At 39.7% G+C, this 18,034-nt stretch overlaps 1 protein-coding gene across 1 annotated transcript in view; it reads left to right on the top strand.

The window, feature by feature from the left end:
• The window catches only part of TTN (titin), a 309,203-nt gene that overhangs the window by 278,753 nt on the left and 12,416 nt on the right, over positions 1-18,034 (top strand). Inside the window, exons 281-306 of the mRNA XM_065413700.1 lie at positions 276-572; positions 684-1,271; positions 1,359-1,661; positions 1,786-2,082; positions 3,151-3,438; positions 3,538-3,837; positions 3,937-4,239; positions 4,367-4,672; positions 4,786-6,552; positions 6,662-6,958; positions 8,071-8,358; positions 8,457-8,756; positions 8,842-10,908; positions 11,018-11,320; positions 11,408-11,713; positions 11,803-12,093; positions 12,219-12,518; positions 12,624-12,929; positions 13,201-13,506; positions 13,606-13,887; positions 14,506-15,099; positions 15,203-15,490; positions 15,614-15,913; positions 16,398-16,700; positions 17,015-17,317; positions 17,439-18,020. Coding sequence (XP_065269772.1) covers positions 276-572; positions 684-1,271; positions 1,359-1,661; positions 1,786-2,082; positions 3,151-3,438; positions 3,538-3,837; positions 3,937-4,239; positions 4,367-4,672; positions 4,786-6,552; positions 6,662-6,958; positions 8,071-8,358; positions 8,457-8,756; positions 8,842-10,908; positions 11,018-11,320; positions 11,408-11,713; positions 11,803-12,093; positions 12,219-12,518; positions 12,624-12,929; positions 13,201-13,506; positions 13,606-13,887; positions 14,506-15,099; positions 15,203-15,490; positions 15,614-15,913; positions 16,398-16,700; positions 17,015-17,317; positions 17,439-18,020 — 11,865 coding nt within the window. The remainder of the gene's footprint in view (positions 1-275; positions 573-683; positions 1,272-1,358; positions 1,662-1,785; positions 2,083-3,150; positions 3,439-3,537; positions 3,838-3,936; positions 4,240-4,366; positions 4,673-4,785; positions 6,553-6,661; positions 6,959-8,070; positions 8,359-8,456; positions 8,757-8,841; positions 10,909-11,017; positions 11,321-11,407; positions 11,714-11,802; positions 12,094-12,218; positions 12,519-12,623; positions 12,930-13,200; positions 13,507-13,605; positions 13,888-14,505; positions 15,100-15,202; positions 15,491-15,613; positions 15,914-16,397; positions 16,701-17,014; positions 17,318-17,438; positions 18,021-18,034) is intronic.

Below are 18,034 nucleotides of genomic sequence, written 5' to 3'. Positions count from 1 at the left end.
ATAAAATAATTATTAGTTGTAATAATTATTATTACTTATAAGTTGTTAATTTTTATACAGCACTAAAGATGTGCATAAGGGTTTTACAAATATAAGAGTAAACCATTAAGAATTTATACTTTAAATATTGCAATTATCTAGGTATAAAAAATCTATTCATATAGATGCCAATTAAAATATATACTTTTCTCAATTCAAATCACATTCTTGCCAAAGTAAGAAGAAAATGTATGTTGTATTGATTATTCTGTTATGTTGAATCTTTTTTATCTTAGAAAAACCAAGCCCACCAGAAAAGCTTGGAGTAACTGGCGTCACTAAAGACAGCATTTCTCTGTCATGGTTGAAACCAGAACATGATGGTGGAAGCAGAATTGTGAGCTACCTCATTGAAGCTCTTGAGAAAGGACAGCAAAAATGGGTTAAATGTGCAGTTGTAAAGACAACTCATCATGTTGTTCATGGTCTCAAAGAGAATGTTGACTATTTCTTCAGAGTGTGTGCAGAAAATCAAGCTGGTCTAAGTGATCCTAAAGAACTCCTGCTCCCTATTACAGTGAGAGAACAACTGGGTATGTCTGCTGACATTAAAACACATGATGAAATGTTTGCATACATTATAAAAACATATCCAATTTAAAAAACTCACATTTTTAATGTTTTGGAAACATTTTGTTTTTCAGAATCTCCTGAGATTGATATGAAGGGCTTCCCACATAACACTGTGTACATTAGAGCGGGATCGAACCTAAAGGTTGAAATTCCAATTTCTGGAAAACCATTGCCAAAGATGACATTATCCAGAGATGGTGTTCCATTGAAAGCAACCATGAGGTTTAATACAGAAACCACAGCAGAAAGTATCATCATTAACCTTAAAGAAAGTATGGCTGGTGATGCTGGTAGATATGACATCACTGCTGCCAACTCCAGTGGAACCACTAAATCATTCATTAACATTGTAGTGCTAGACAGACCAGGTCCTCCAGTTGGTCCTGTTGTTGTCAGTGATATCACTGAAGAGAGCGTAACTCTCAAATGGCAGCCACCACATAATGATGGTGGAAGTCAAGTTACCAACTATATTGTACTGAAAAGAGAAACAAGTACTGCTGCTTGGTCTGAGGTGTCTGCAACAGTTGCTAGAAGCATTATTAAAGTAATGAAGCTAACAACAGGAGAAGAATACCAATTCCGTATCAAAGCTGAAAACCGCTTTGGAATCAGTGACCACATTGATTCACAATGTGTAACTGTTAAGCTCCCATACAGTAAGTCATCAGTTTCTCACATAACATTTTGTTCTTGCTTTTAATTTTTTTTAATGATATATTAACTGCTTCTTTTAATGTCTCTAGCAACACCTGGACAACCTTCCACACCGTGGGTCACCAATGTCACCCGAGAGAGCATCACTGTTGGGTGGCATGAACCAGTCACTAATGGAGGCAGTGCAGTTCTTGGATACCATTTGGAAATGAAAGATAGGAACAGTATTTTATGGCAGAAGGCTAACAAGACCCTTATTCGCACAACTCACTTCAAAGTCACCACCATCAGTGCTGGACTTATCTATGAATTCAGGGTTTATGCAGAAAATGCAGCTGGCATTGGAAAAGCAAGCCATCCTTCTGATCCAGTTCTTGCAATTGATGCTTGTGGTGTGTACTTTGTAGGGGGGGGAAATCACCATTTTCACTGTAATGTTCTTTCCTACACAGTAAGCCAACAGACAATGCTAGTACTGCTATTAATTATAAATACTATTGTTTTTTCTTACTGTAGAACCCCCAAGAAATGTTCGTGTCACAGATATTTCCAAGACGTCTGTCAGTCTTTCTTGGACAAAACCATCCTACGATGGCGGTAGCAAGATCACTGGTTATATTGTTGAGAAACGTGATCTTCCAAATGGCAGATGGACAAAGGGCAGTTTCACCAATGTCATTGAGACTCAGTTTACTGTATCTGGACTAACGCAAAATTCTCAGTATGAATTCCGTGTCTGTTCTAAGAATGCTGTTGGTTCCATTAGCAATCCATCAGATGTTTTAGGTCCTATCACGTGTGTTGATACATATGGTAAGAGTTTTGCAATTACATAATATTTTGTGTTTCTTCAGGGCTCAAAGTCAGAATTGTTTCATATAACCAGTGCTTGAATCCTAGTCTTTAGAAAACAATTGTAAGAAGCTGAGTTTAAAAACTGGAGGGCTAGCATAATGCTCTAAGCACTGGGTTTGCATTATCTAGCCTCTCTGGACAAAGATTCAATCTGAACAGAGATGATTGAGCCCTTCATCTTCCCAATGTAGATAACTTGAGTTCCATACAGTTGACTGTGTTTGGGCCACTTGGACAAGACCTGAGAAATTGAGATTGTTTTTGCTGTGTGTGGACATTAAAGATCTTGTGACACTTCTCATAGGAGCAGAGGTTTGCCCCAGTGTCCTTGGCTAAAATGTCCTTTCCCCCAAATGTTGTGCAGTGTGCGTTGCACCATTTGTCCTCCTAGATGCAGTCCTTCCCCAGAGATGTGGATGCTTTTTAGTAGTGATGTAATTAATGTATTATTTAATTTGCAAAGAGTTTGAGAACTTTTGGACTGAAATGTGACATATAGCTATGACCTATCTTTTTTTCCCCTAACTGCATATCTAAAACACCTATGACCGTAGTATCTAGGCACTGCCAAGTATTGCATAGTGTAGGGGTAGGCAACCTATGCCGAAGGCGGCACGCGAGCTGATTTTCAGTGACACTCACACTGCCCGGGTCCTGGCCACAGGTCCGGGGGGCTCTGCATTTTAATTTAATTTTAAATGAAGCTTCTTAAACATTTTAAAAACCTTATTTACTTTACATACAACAATAGTTTAGTTATATATTATAGACTTATAGAAAGAGACCTTCTAAATATGTTAAAATATAGCACTGGCACGCGAAACCTTAAATTAGAGTGAATAAATGAAGACTCGGCACACCACTTCTGAAAGGTTGCCGACCCCTGGCATAGTGTATATTATACAATGCCTTATATTAATTACCTCTATTATTATTGCTTAATAAAAATATTGGTATGGTTTTGAATCCTCTGAGTGGTTTGAAATCTTTATACCATTTTGATTTTTTTTTTGTTCCTCTTTTAAGGTGCACCTGAAATTGATGTACAACCAGAATACACAGATGTGGTGAAATACAAAGCAGGTACTGCAGTTAAGCTGAAACTTGGCATCTCAGGAAAGCCTGTACCTACAATTGAATGGTTCCAAAATGGCAAAGAGATACAAACCAGTGCACAAGTGTCTATTGAAAACACAACAGACTTTGCATCTATACTCATCAAAGATGCAACTCGTTTTAACAGTGGAAACTATGAATTAAAATTAAAGAATGCCATGGGTTCAGCATCAGCTCACATTAGAGTGCAAATACTTGGTATGTATTGAATTAGAATAATAGCATTATTGTATTAAACTAAAATATATATATATATATATGTATGTATGTATGTCTCATTTCTCCTGTCCTCAACAGACAAGCCAGGACCTCCAGGTGGGCCTATACAGTTCAAGACAGTCACTGCTGAAAAGATTACCATAATGTGGGAACCTCCAGTAGATGATGGTGGTGCAACTGTAACACACTACATTGTTGAAAAACGTGAGACAAGTCGGGTAGTATGGTCTTTAATTTCTGAAAAACTAGAGGAATGTGTCATCACTACCACAAAACTCATCAAAGGAAATGAGTATGTGTTCCGTGTCCGAGGTGTGAACAAGTTTGGAGTTGGTGATCCACTGGAATCTGAACCAGTTATAGCTAAAAATGCATTTGGTGAGAAACGTATATTAACTAATACAACTGAATAGTACTGAATGTTTTAGTTTTAAGTGGTATTGAACTACTGTAATTTTTTCTTTCTTTTTTTTTCAGTTACACCTGGACCACCTAGTGTACCAGAGGTCACTATGATAACCAAGCATTCAATGACAGTTGTCTGGAACAGGCCAACTGTAGATGGAGGTAGTGAAATAAGTGGATATTACCTTGAGAAACGTGACAAGAAGAGTCTAAGTTGGTTCAAGGTTGTTAAAGAAACTATCCGTGACACCAGACAGAAAGTAACAGGACTAACTGAAAACAGTGAATATCATTTCCGAGTTTGTGCTGTCAATGCAGCTGGACAAGGTCCATTCTCTGAAGCGTCTGACTTCTACAAAGCTGCAGATCCTATTGGTAAGAAATAATTTACACCCACACATCTCATTGTTTAAGGGCCAAGTTATAATGGGCAGACTTTCATGGGATTGTCTGGGAATAACTGAGGACAAATTTTATGACTGAATTTTAATATCTTTTACAGACAAACCAGGGCCACCAGTTAAGCTAAAGGTTGTGGATACTACTAAGACATCTGTCACCCTTGGCTGGACTAAGCCTGCCTATGATGGAGGAAGTGCAATTACCAGCTATGTAGTGGAAAAGAGAGAAGGAGAACAAGAAGAATGGTCTGTAGTCAGTGCTAGAGGAGAAGTGAGAACAACTGAGTATGTTGTATCCCATCTTCAACCTGCAGTCAATTATTATTTCCGTGTGTCTGCTATAAATTGTGCTGGGCAAGGAGAGCCTATTGAAATGACAGAATATGTACAAGCTAAAGATATACTTGGTATGTATTGATTTAATTGATTTAATTATCATTTTTAGGGTTTTGGTATTTCAAATAATTTTATATTTTGTTTTCCAAATTATTCATATTTTTACTATTATTTATTTCTGCAGAGGAGCCAGAGATTGACCTGGATGTTGCTCTCAGAACCTCCATTGTAGCTAAAGCAGGTGAAGATGTACAGATAATGATTCCATTCAAAGGGAGACCTCCTCCAACTGTCATATGGAGAAAGGGTGAAAAGAATCTTGGAATTGATGAAAGATACAACATTCAGAACACAGAATCATCCACATTACTTATTATTCCTCAAGTTACTCGGAATGACACGGGAAAATACGTTCTCACAATCGAGAATGGAGTTGGTGAACCAAAATCTTCATTTGTGAATGTTAAAGTACTTGATACACCATCAGCCTGCCAGAAACTGCAGCTTAAACATGTTTCTCGTGGCACTGTTACACTTATATGGGAGCCACCACTCATTAATGGTGGTTCTGAAATAACAAATTATGTCATTGAAAAAAGAGATGCCACCAAAAGAGCCTGGTCTACTATTACAACAAAGTGTTCTCATACAACATTTAAGGTAACTAACCTGTCAGAGAAGACTGCATTCTTCTTCCGAGTTCTTGCAGAAAATGAAAATGGATTGGGAGAACCTTGTGAGACTTCAGAACCAGTGAAGCCCGCGGAAGTACCTGGACCTGTAAAGGATCTGGCCATGAAAGATTCTACAAAGACTTCTGTTACCTTACAGTGGAGCAAACCTGACTTCGATGGTGGTAGCATTATATCAGACTATGTTATTGAAAAGAAAATGATTGAAGAAAAAGAATGGTCACATGCAGGCATAAGTAAGACATGTGAATTTGAAGTTGAAAAACTTAAGGAGCTTTCTGTCATAGAATTCAGAGTATCTGCTAAAAACGAAAAAGGATTGAGCGATGCTGTTTCTGTTGGACCCATTACAGTAAAAGACTTTGTAATAACACCTGAAGTTGACCTTTCTGATATCTCTGGAGGACAAATTACTGTAAGAATTGGCCATAATATGCACATTGAATTGCCATATAAAGGTAAACCCAGACCAACTATGAGCTGGCTCAAGGACAACATCCCTCTTAAAGAAAGTGAACAAGTTCGCTTCAAGAAAACTGAAAACAAAATAAGTTTAAGCATCAAGAATGTGAAAAAAGAGAATGGTGGCAAATACACCTTAATTCTTGATAATTCAGTTTGCAGAAAGTCATTTACAATCACAGTCATAACTCTTGGTCCTCCATCAAAACCAAAAGGACCCATAAGACTAGATGAAATCAAAGCAGACAGTGTTGTTATGTCATGGGATGCTCCTGAAGACAACGGAGGAGGAGAAATCACCTGCTACAGCATTGAGAAGAGAGAAACTTCACAAACCAATTGGAAAATGGTGTGTTCTAGTGTTGCTAGGACAACTTTCAAAGTTCCTAACCTAGTTAAAGACACCGAATATCAGTTTAGAGTTCGTGCTGAAAACAGATATGGCGTAAGCCCACCACTTGTCTCAGCAGATGTTGTAGCAAAACACCAGTTCAGACCACCAGGCCCACCAGGCAAACCTATTGTGTACAATGTAACGGCTGATGGAATGACAATATCTTGGGATGCTCCAGTTTATGATGGAGGTTCAGAAATTACTGGATACCATGTTGAAAAGAAAGAAAGAAACAGCATCTTATGGCAGAAAGTTAATGTTTCACCAATATCTGGTAAAGAATACAGAATTACTGGATTGATTGAGGGCCTGGATTACCAATTCCGTGCATATGCTGAAAATTCTGCTGGTGTAAGCCCAGTTAGCGAGCCAAGCAAATTTACCTTGGCTGTGTCTCCAGTAGGTGAGTAAACAAGCACTTCACTAAGAAAATGTATATATTGTAATATAATGTTAGCCATCATGCAGATTTATAATAAAAATAATCCTGTATGTAATTATTGCCCTTTCAGATCCACCTGGCACGCCTGATTATATTGATATCACCAGGGAAACTGTCACCCTTAAATGGACTGCACCATTGCATGATGGAGGCAGTAAGATTGTGGCCTACAGCATCGAGAAACGGCAAGGAAGTGATGACCGCTGGCTCAGATGCAATTTTACTGATATTAGTGAATGCCAATATACAGTTACAGGACTTAGCCCAGGTGACCGATATGAGTTCAGAGTGATTGCAAGAAATGCTGTCGGAACAGTCAGCCCACCATCACAATCTTCAGGCTATATCATGACCAGAGATGAATGTGGTAAGCATTATTTATTAATAATTTAGTATGTTACACTTGCATTTTTATATGGTAGGTTCTAAATCCAGCTAAGCTCCTGTCTGGCACCTTTTAGCTTATATTGGGTATATGAGCTGCTGACTGGAGAGGGAGTGTATACCACTCCTTCCAGGAGCAGCAGGCTTTCCCCACCTCTCCCTCCCGCTCCACCCAAAGGTAGAGCAGAGTTAGATGCAAGACCAGCATCCAGCAGGGATCCATAGGATTTAACCAGTTGCTACATTTGGGGCCACAGAGGAGTTTTTCCTTCAGCATATCATGAGGAGTTTTTTGCCTTCCTCTGCTACTGAATGCATCTTGGAATTCACAGTTGGGTCCTGCTCTGTCTTTGCTACTGTGTTAACATTTAGTTATGGTTTCGCTACTTTTCTTTGTTGCACCTTTGGCAGTAGTCTATTGCAGAGACATTGTGTCATTTTAGCCATTGCTCCAAAACATTTTGACACGTTTGAGTATGGGAATAGGCCGGGGCTTGAGTTTTAGGATTTAGATCACATCACAAGGTGAGCTTGAGCAACATGAGAGGTTTGGCTGGGTCACTGTGGATAGGGGCTTGCAATTCCCCTTCCCTTTTGAGTAAGGCAGGAGCTTCTAACAGCTGTGGTGCCTTGAAGGTGTTCACAATAATTAAGCCTGACTACAGGAACTAAAGAGTACAGATAACTTTGAAATTGAGCCAAAGGCCTTAATTTGTGATTCTGTGGTTTACAAGTGGCAGCTGCAAAGATATGTCTGTCTTAGGTTAGGTAATGGTTTTGTTGCTATGCAGAATTTAGAAATGCAAATTGCTAAAATAGCTCAGCACGTTGCATCAACACATTTCAATTAATATTTTAACCTATAGTTTAATATGATGGAGAGTGGACTAACATAGAAAAAATAATTCTAAGGATATAAAATTTCAGATAGGACAGCTTACAATATAATATTGATCCCTACATTTTAAAAATTCTGAATTTTCTAGTCAGAAGAGAGAGTCTTATATATGCCTTTATTACTTGTTTGTTTATTAGGAATGAATAGCTTGATAAATATGATGGAATGTGTATACTTTATTTTATCTTTCTTCTTAGTTCCTCCAACAATTGAATTCAGTGCTGAGCACTTTGAAGGCCTTACTGTTAAGGCTGGAGAGAGCATTAGACTTAAAGTTCTTATCAAAGGCCGTCCAGTACCTCAAGTGACTTGGTTTAAGGATGGAAAGGAGATTGAAAAGAAGATGAATATTGAAATAACGAATGTTATTGGATCTAGCACTATCTTTGTTAGAGATGCCACTCGGGACCATCGTGGTATATACACGGTAGAAGCCAAGAATGCATCAGGCACCAAAGAAGAAGACATTACAGTCAGAGTACAAGGTACTTTGTACATATTTTTAGTAAGCTATTCTTAAATAGTATTTACATTTTAAGTGGCAGCACAAGTAAATTATAACTCTGACGCTTTATTATCACAGATACTCCAGGAAAAGTTGGTGGACCAATACGATTCACAAACGTTACTGGAGAGAAGATGACATTATGGTGGCAGCCTCCAGATAATGATGGCTGTGCTGCCATTACCCACTATGTGATTGAAAAACGTGAAACCAGTAGGATTGCCTGGGCATTAGTTGAAGATAACTGTGAAGCCTGCAGTTACACTGCACTTAAATTAATAAAGGGCAATGAATACCAGTTCCGTGTCTCTGCAGTTAACAAATTTGGTGTTGGCAGGCCACTAGAATCTGATCCAATTATAGCACAAATACCATACAGTAAGTTTCCTTTATGTCTTGATCAAATAACTACACAGTTACCAACTTTTGTTGCATGTTTTCTAAGCTGTTTTCCATTTTGCAGCTGTTCCTGATGCACCAGGTATGCCAGAGCCTACCCATGTAACAGGAGACAGTATCACACTCACATGGGCTAGGCCAAAATCCGATGGCGGAAATGAAATCAACCAGTATATCCTGGAAAGAAGAGAAAAAAAGAGTGTCCGCTGGGTCAAAGTATCCAGTAAGAGAGCCATTGCTGAGACAAGATACAGAGTAACTGGCCTGACTGAAGGCAATGAATATGAATTCCAAGTTATGGCTGAAAATGCTGCAGGAGTAGGACCTCCAAGTGCTGTCTCCAGGCTGATTAAATGTAGAGAGCCAGTAAACCCACCAAGTGCGCCTACTGTTGTAAAAGTGACAGATACATCAAAGACAAGTGTAAGTTTGGAATGGACCACGCCAGTTTTTGACGGAGGCATGGAAATAATTGGCTACATCATTGAAATGTGCAAAGCTGACTTAGGAGAGTGGCATAAAGTCAATGCAGAGACTTGTATTGCGACCAAATATACTGTCACCGACTTAGAGGCAGGTGAACATTATAAATTCCGAGTGAGTGCTGTCAATGGTGCAGGCAAGGGAGAAAGCTGTGAAGTTCCTGCTACAATCCAAGCAACTGACAGACTGTCTTCACCTGAAATTGATATTGATGCAAACTTCAAGCAGACTCACATTGTCAGAGCAGGTGCAACTATTCGGCTGTTTATTGCCTTTTTAGGCAAACCTGTTCCTACTGCTACATGGTCTAAAGCAGACTCAGACCTTAGCCTGCGTGCTGACATTCACATAACTGACTCATTCAGTACGTTGACTGTGGAGAACTGCAATAGAAATGACGCTGGCAAATACGTCTTTACTGTAGAAAATGTCAGTGGTAGCAAATCTATTGCATTTACTGTCAAAGTACTGGACACCCCTGGCCCACCAGGTCCTATTACCTTTAAGGATGTGACCAGAGGTTCTATTACTTTAATGTGGGATGCTCCTGTTTTGGATGGAGGTGCCCGAATCCATCACTACATTGTGGAAAAGCGGGAAGCAAGCCGTCGTAGCTGGCAGGTAGTGAGTTCAAAATGTACTCGTCAAATCTTTAAGGTCACTGATCTTGCAGAAGGTGTGCCATTCTACTACCGTGTTTCAGCAGAAAATGAATATGGTGTAGGCGAACCATGTGAATTAACAGAGCCAGTTGTAGCCACCGAGGAGCCTGCTCCACCTAAGAGACTAGATATTATTGATACTACCAAATCTTCTGCAGTATTAGCTTGGCTGAAACCTGACCATGATGGTGGAAGCCGAGTCACTGGGTATCTTCTTGAGATGAAACAAAAGGGATCTGACTATTGGGTTGAAGCTGGTCACACTAAACAACTTACTTTCACAGTTGAAGGTCTTCTAGAGAACAATGAATATGAGTTCCGGGTCAAGGCAAAGAATGATGCAGGCTACAGTGAGCCAAGAGAAGCTTTCTCTTCTGTTATTATTAAAGAGCCACAGATTGAACCAACAGCAGATCTTAGTGGAATAACTAGACAACTTATAACTTGCAAAGCTGGAAGCACCTTTACTATTGATATACCAATTAGTGGGCGACCAGCTCCAAAAGTAACATGGAAACTTGAAGAAATGAGACTCAAGGAAACTGATAGAGTGACCATCAAGACAACAAAGGATAGAACTACATTGATTGTGAAGGACAGCATGAGAGGTGACTCTGGCAAATATTATTTGACACTTGAGAACACAGCCGGTGTGAAAACATTTGCTGTCACAGTGGTTGTCATCGGAAGACCAGGTGCAGTTACTGGCCCTATTGAAATATCATCCATTTCTGCTGAATCCTGTGTATTGTCATGGAAAGAACCTGAAGATGATGGTGGCACTGATATTACAAACTACATAGTTGAGAAACGAGAATCTGGTACAACAGCATGGCAGCTGATAAATTCCAGTGTCAAACGTACACAGATCAAGGTCACTCATCTCACCAAATACATGGAGTATGCTTTCAGGGTCAGCTCAGAAAACAGATTTGGTGTCAGCAAGCCCGTGGAATCAGCACCAATAGTTGCTGAGCATCCATTCGGTAAAAACAAACATATACACACACACATATATTTTAAGAAATTATTTTTTCTGGTTTATGTAATTAGTGGCGATATCTAACTTTTTTCTCTCTTACTTTTTACCATCAGTCCCACCAAGTCCACCTACCAGGCCAGAGGTCTATTCTGTTTCTGCCAATGCCATGGCCATTCGCTGGGAGGAACCATATCATGATGGTGGCAGCAAAATCACTGGATACTGGATTGAAAAGAAAGAGCGCAATACCATTCTTTGGGTGAAGGAAAACAACGTGCCATCCTTTGAATGCAACTACAAAGTCACAGGACTAGTGGAAGGTCTGGAATATCAATTCAGAGTTTATGCCCTAAATGCTGCTGGTGTGAGCAAAGCTAGTGAAGCTTCCAGACCTCTAGTGGCTCAAAACCCAGTTGGTAAGTGTATCTTTTAGAGTATATTTCTTCTTTATTATTTAAGCAACAACAGAATTAGATTTTTCATTTTACATTGTCCTCTTTCAGATCCACCAGGCAGACCAGAGGTAACAGATGTCACAAGGTCTACAGTGTCATTGAGCTGGTCTCCTCCACTTTATGATGGCGGCAGCAAAATTATTGGGTATATTATAGAACGCAAACCATACAACGAAGCTGGAGATGGACGCTGGTTGAAATGCAACTATACCATTGTCTCAGAAAACTGCTTTACTGTGACAGCTCTTAGTGAAGGAGAAGAATATGAATTCCGTATATTAGCCAAGAATGCAGCTGGTGTAATCAGCAGAGGATCTGAATCTACTGGTGCTGTCACTTGCAAAGATGAATATTGTAAGAAACATTCCCCTGGGTCATTTAAAATATTGTATAGCTTGCAGTTTTAATACTATAACGTTAATGTTTTTATCTCTTTTTGATAGCACCACCAAAGGCTGAGCTGGATGCCAGATTGCATGGAGAAATTGTGACCATAAGGGCTGGATCTGATCTTGTTCTTGACGCAGCCATTGGTGGGAAACCAGAACCAAAGGTCTTCTGGTCCAAAGGTGACAAAGAATTGGACCTGTGTGAAAAGATATCTCTGCAGTACACCAGCAAAAGGGCCATTGCAGTTATCAAGTATTGTGACAGAAGTGATAGTGGAAAATACACACTAACAGTTAAAAATGCCAGTGGAACAAAGCAAGTTTCAGTCCTTGTCAAAGTGCTTGGTATGTATTTCATAGACAATGGTTTGCTGTGAACATTCATTAGAATTCACAATTATAGTTACAAAAAAAGGGAGAGAAGCTTTTCATTGACTACTATAATTACACCTTTGTTCACCCCTACTCAGATTCGCCTGGTCCATGTGCTGGCAAAATCACTATTAGCAGAGTAACCGAAGAGAAGTGTACTCTGGCATGGAATGTTCCACATGAAGATGGAGGTGCAGAAATCACCCACTACATTGTAGAAAGACGTGAAACCAGCAGGCTCAACTGGGTTATTGTTGAGGCTGAATGTCAAACATTATCATGGGTGGTGACAAGACTTATTAAAAATAATGAATACATCTTCCGTGTGAGAGCTGTCAATAAGTATGGGTCAGGTGTTCCACTTGAAACAGAAGCCATTGTTGCTAGAAACGCTTTCAGTAAGTGCTTTCATCTTTTAGCTCCAGCATTTATGGAGTTTTCTTCATATGTGAAATATTTGAAAAAAAAATCTGATTTTTTTTCATATTTTTGAACACCAACAGCTATTCCATCACAACCTGGTGCACCCGAAGCAGTGGGTATTGGCAAGGAACACATTATTATTCAGTGGCTGCAACCAGAATCAGATGGTGGCAGTGAGATTAGCAACTATCTTGTAGACAAACGTGAAAAGAGAAGTCTACGCTGGACACGAGTCAACAGAGATTACACTGTTTATGATACCAGACTGAAAGTTACAGGTCTAATGGAACATAGTGAATATCAGTTCCGTGTCACTGCAGTGAATACTGCTGGGAACAGTGAGCCTAGTGACGCTTCTCAATCTATCCTGTGCAAGGAGCCATCGTGTAAGTAGTCAAATTCAAAATATATTTTTAATATTTATTAAACATATTGCCTCATAATTAACTACAATGACATTCCAAATAAGAGATCCAAAAGAATACGTGAATTCATTATGATCACTAGCACTGCAATGAATTTAAAATAAGTGATTATAATTAATTTCAGATAAATTTCTAATCACTAATTGTTTAGAATATTGTTACTAAATAAGGTCTTTTAAACTGTAAAATGTTCCCTGCAATAATGTGAAATGTGTGTTCCTCTATTCCAAAGACACTCCTGCACCTCCTTCAGCTCCAAGAGTTGTGGATACTACTAGGCACAGCATAAGCTTGGCATGGACAAAGCCCATGTATGATGGTGGTGCTGACCTCTTAGGCTACGTTCTTGAAATGAAAGAAGAAGGTACTGAACAGTGGTACAGACCACACACTACCGCCACCCTAAGGAATGCTGAATTCACAGTGACTGCTCTTAAAACAAGCCAGAAATACCGTTTCAGAGTTGCTGCCACAAACATGAATGGTATGAGTGAATTCAGTGAATCATCAGCTGAAATTGAACCTGTGGAAAGAATAGGTAATTTGAAAACCCAAGTTTTTTTATGGAAAGATTATATTTTTCTTTAAAACTATTCAAAGATTAATTCATTTTGTATTTCTCCCCTCTCCCCATCAGAAATACCAGACCTTGAACTTGCTGATGATCTAAAGAAGACTGTCACTGTCAGAGCTGGTGGTTCTTTGCGCCTAATGGTGTCTGTATCTGGCAGACCACCTCCAGTAATTACATGGAGCAAAGAGGGTGTTGACCTTGCAAATCGGTCTATTATAGACACTACAGAGAGCTACACTCTGCTTATTGTGGATAAAGTTAATCGGTATGATGCTGGCAAATATGTGGTTGAGGCTGAAAATCAATCAGGCAAGAAATCAGCAACAGTCATTGTTAAAGTATATGGTGAGTATTGTTACTATTGCATATTGATATTGCACTGTACTTACACATGTTGTTTTAGACAGAAGGAAAAAGGTGTTTGCTGAAAGGAGTTTGCAATTTAAGTAGAACCCAGAAAATAATGATAAAAGACCATGGCAGGTGAGGTGGGGGAGGAGGGGGAAAGAAGAGATACAGTAGAAATCAAAGGGAAATATGTTTCAAAGGGTACGTCTACACCTACCTCCGGGTCCGACGGCAGGCAATCGATGTTCTGGGATCGATTTATCGCGGCTTGTCTAGACGCGATAAATCGATCCCGGATCGATCCCGGAAGTGCTCGCCGTCGACGCCGGTACTCCAGCTCGGCGAGAGGAGTACGCGGCATCGACGGGGGAGCCTGCCTGCTGCGTCTGGACCCGCGGTAAGTTCGGACTAACGTACTTCGAATTCAGCTACGTTATTAACGTAGCTGAATTTGCGTACCTTAGTCCGAAGTGGGGGGGGTAGTGTGGACCAGGCCTAAAGGATGAGTTCATCTATGAAGTCCAAATCCTGATTTCTTTGCTTCAGTAAATTCAGTAATTACCCAAATCAGGAAAAGAGCAAATAGGAACTAATTCGTTTTGATTTTGCATTTAGATACACCTGGCCCATCTGCCACAGTGAGAGTTAAGGAAGTGTCGAAAGATTCCGTGACGATTACTTGGGAAATTCCTACTATTGATGGTGGAGCACCAGTTAACAATTATATAATTGAGAAACGTGAGGCTACCATGAGAGCATACAAGACAGTAACTACCAAATGCAGCAAAACATTTTATAGACTTACTGGACTTATAGAAGGAGCTATGTATTATTTCAGAGTGCTGCCAGAAAATATTTATGGTATTGGTGAACCTTGTGAAACATCTGATGCAGTACTGGTGTCGGATGTTCCTATGGTGCCTCAGAAACTGGAGGTAGTTGACATCACTAAATCAACTGTAACTCTTGCATGGGAGAAACCACAGCATGATGGTGGCAGCAGACTGACTGGCTATGTTATTGAGGCCAGCAAAGCTGGAACAGAAAAGTGGATGAAGGTTGTGACACTGAAGCCTACAGTCTTTGAGCACACAATCATCTCACTAAATGAAGGTGAACAGTATTTGTTCAGAGTCAGAGCACAAAATCAGAAGGGTGTGTCGGAACCAAGAGAGATTGTCACAGCAGTAACTGTACAAGACCAAAAAGGTAGGTATAATAGTTAAAAGGATAGGTTGAGGACTATTCAAAATGTGTGATATTTTATTTACAAAATGGATATTAAAAAGGTTTTGTTTTGTTTTTTTAATAGTGTTACCCACAATTGACCTTGCTGGAATAACTCAAAAGACAGTTCATGTGCCAGCTGGCAGACCCATAGAGTTAGCTATTCCAATTGGTGGCCGACCACCTCCAGCTGTATCTTGGTTCTTCGCTGGTTCTAAGCTAAGAGAATCAGAACGCACCAAGATTGAAACTGAAGCCAAAGTAGCTAAATTAAGTGTGCGTGAGACCACAATACATGACACTGGGGAGTACACACTTGAACTGAAGAACACGACTGGAACTGCTGTTGAGACTATAAAAGTTATCATTCTTGGTAAGGATTTATTATTAAGATATGATTGTCCACAATCCTTCTTTCTTCATCATGAAATTTGTCACAATGGCAACCTAGCTTCTTTTTTAAACAGTAACTTATGTTCTTTTTAATTTTTCCTAGACAAACCTGGACCACCTACTGGACCTATCAGAATTGATGATATTGATTCAACTTCTGTTACCATCTCCTGGGAACAACCTGAGCTGGATGGTGGAGCTGCACTGAGTGGTTATGTGGTGGAGCAGCGTGATGCACACCGTCCTGGATGGCTACCAGTTTCCGAATCTGTAACAAGGACAACCTTTAAGTTCACTAGACTCATTGAAAGTTCTGAATATGTGTTCCGTGTGGCTGCTACAAACCGCTTTGGAATTGGATCATACCTTCAGTCTGACATTATAGAATGCAAGAGTAGAATCAGTAAGTCTACATTTTCTCCAATTCTCTACATTTAAAAATGGAGAACAATTTACATGTGCCTATATATTAATACAAACAGGGCTAGATCACCTAGAATAAATCCTATTATTTCCTTTTCCCAAATAACATGCTATACTCTCATGTGTACTAATCATGTTATACTTGTGGAGAAAAATGCCACATCTAAAACTAATATGTTGCCCTGTATATGCATAATATACATGCTCTGGATAGAGTATTGGACTATGACTCTGGAGACCTAGGTTCTACTCCCAGGTCTACGCACTGGCCTGCTGGGTCAGCTTAGGGAAATCGCTTCACCTCTCTCAGCCTCAGCTTTCTCCTTTGTGAAGTGCTTTGTGATCTGGTGATGAAAAGCACTACAGGTGCTAGGTAGTATGTATTATGGATTTGTCCCCAGAAAGCAACATTTGTAAATGCATTCTCATATTTTCTTTCTTAATTCTGTGTCTTTTTATTACAGGTCTTCCTGGTCCTCCTGACACTCTACAAGTGTCTGATGTCTCTCGCGAAGGCATGACACTTATTTGGCATCCACCAGAAGATGATGGTGGCTCACAGATCTCTGGTTACATTGTGGAACGCAAAGAAGTCAGAGCAGATAGATGGGTCCGTGTAAATAAAATTCCAGTGACTATGACACGTTATCGCTCCACTGGACTGATTGAAGGATTAGAATATGAACACCGTGTCACAGCTATCAATGCCAGAGGCACAGGCAAACCAAGCCGTCCTTCCAAACCTGCTGTGGCTATGGATCCAATTGGTAAATAATTTCCTACATGGAGAAAAGAACATTTGAGGCAGAGGGGAATGTCACTGATAAGACCTGCTGTTATGTTTAACAAACTAAAATTTTTCATCTGGATAGCTTAATGTACTGCAGCAGATATTTTAATTAAATATACAAAGAATATTTTAAAAATCTGTTTTATTCATTAGTTTCCTGTGTAAACATCACCATTACTAAATACTTATCAAATGGTGTATGTTAACATTTTGTTTTGCCTTTTAAATATTCAAACTAAACGTAGAACTATCTTAAAATATATTTACCTGCTATCTGATCTTCTATTCCAGCTCCCCCAGGTAAACCTCAGAACCCAAGAGTTACTGATACTACAAGAACATCAGTGTCCCTGGCCTGGAGTCCACCAGAAGAGGAAGGAGGTTCTAAAGTCACTGGCTACTTGATTGAAATGCAAAAGGTTGATCAGTTTGAATGGACCAAATGTAATACCACTCCAACCAAAATACATGAATACACCTTGACACATCTACCACAAGGCGCAGAGTATAGATTCCGTGTGATGGCCTGTAATGCTGGTGGGCCTGGAGAACCTGCTGATGTGCCAGGAACAGTCAAAGTAACAGAAATGCTTGGTAAGATGTTTTAGGTCTTAGTTCTTGCTGAAAACAGACATAAGCAATTTTTTTGCATAAAACAGACATAACAAAATATCTGTAAAATAGATGTAACATAACATGTTGGGTTTATTTTCAGAATATCCTGATTGTGAACTTGAAAAATACCAGGAAGGTCTGTTTGTGAGACAAGGTGGAGTGATCAGGCTTACAGTACCAATTAAGGGTAAGCCCATACCGATATGCAAATGGACTAAAGAAGGCCTTGACATCAGCAAGAGAGCAATGATAGCAACTTCTGAGACACACACTGAACTTGTGATCAAAGATGCAGAAAGAGAAGATTCTGGTACCTATGATTTGGCACTTGAAAACAAATGTGCAAAGAAGGCTGTTTATATACAGGTCAGAGTGATTGGCATTCCAAATCCACCTGAAGGGCCACTTGAATACGATGACATACAGACTCGCTCAGTCAGAGTAAGCTGGAGACCTCCTACGGACGATGGTGGTGCAGATATTATTGGTTACATCATTGAGAGGCGAGAAGTACCTAAGGCTGCCTGGTACACAGTTGATTCCAGAGTGAGGGGAACATCATTAGTCGTGAAAGGGCTCAAAGAAAATGTAGAGTATCACTTCCGTGTTTCTGCTGAAAACCAGTTTGGTATTAGCAAGTCCCTGAAATCTGAAGAACCAGTTGTACCAAAGACACCTTTGAGTGAGTAGATTTTT

Source organism: Emys orbicularis, chromosome 11 (genome assembly GCF_028017835.1).
Source record: "Emys orbicularis isolate rEmyOrb1 chromosome 11, rEmyOrb1.hap1, whole genome shotgun sequence".
Classification (NCBI taxonomy): Eukaryota; Metazoa; Chordata; order Testudines; family Emydidae; genus Emys; species Emys orbicularis.
Note: the sequence above shows the minus strand (reverse complement) of the source record. Positions and strands in the feature narration are given on the sequence as shown.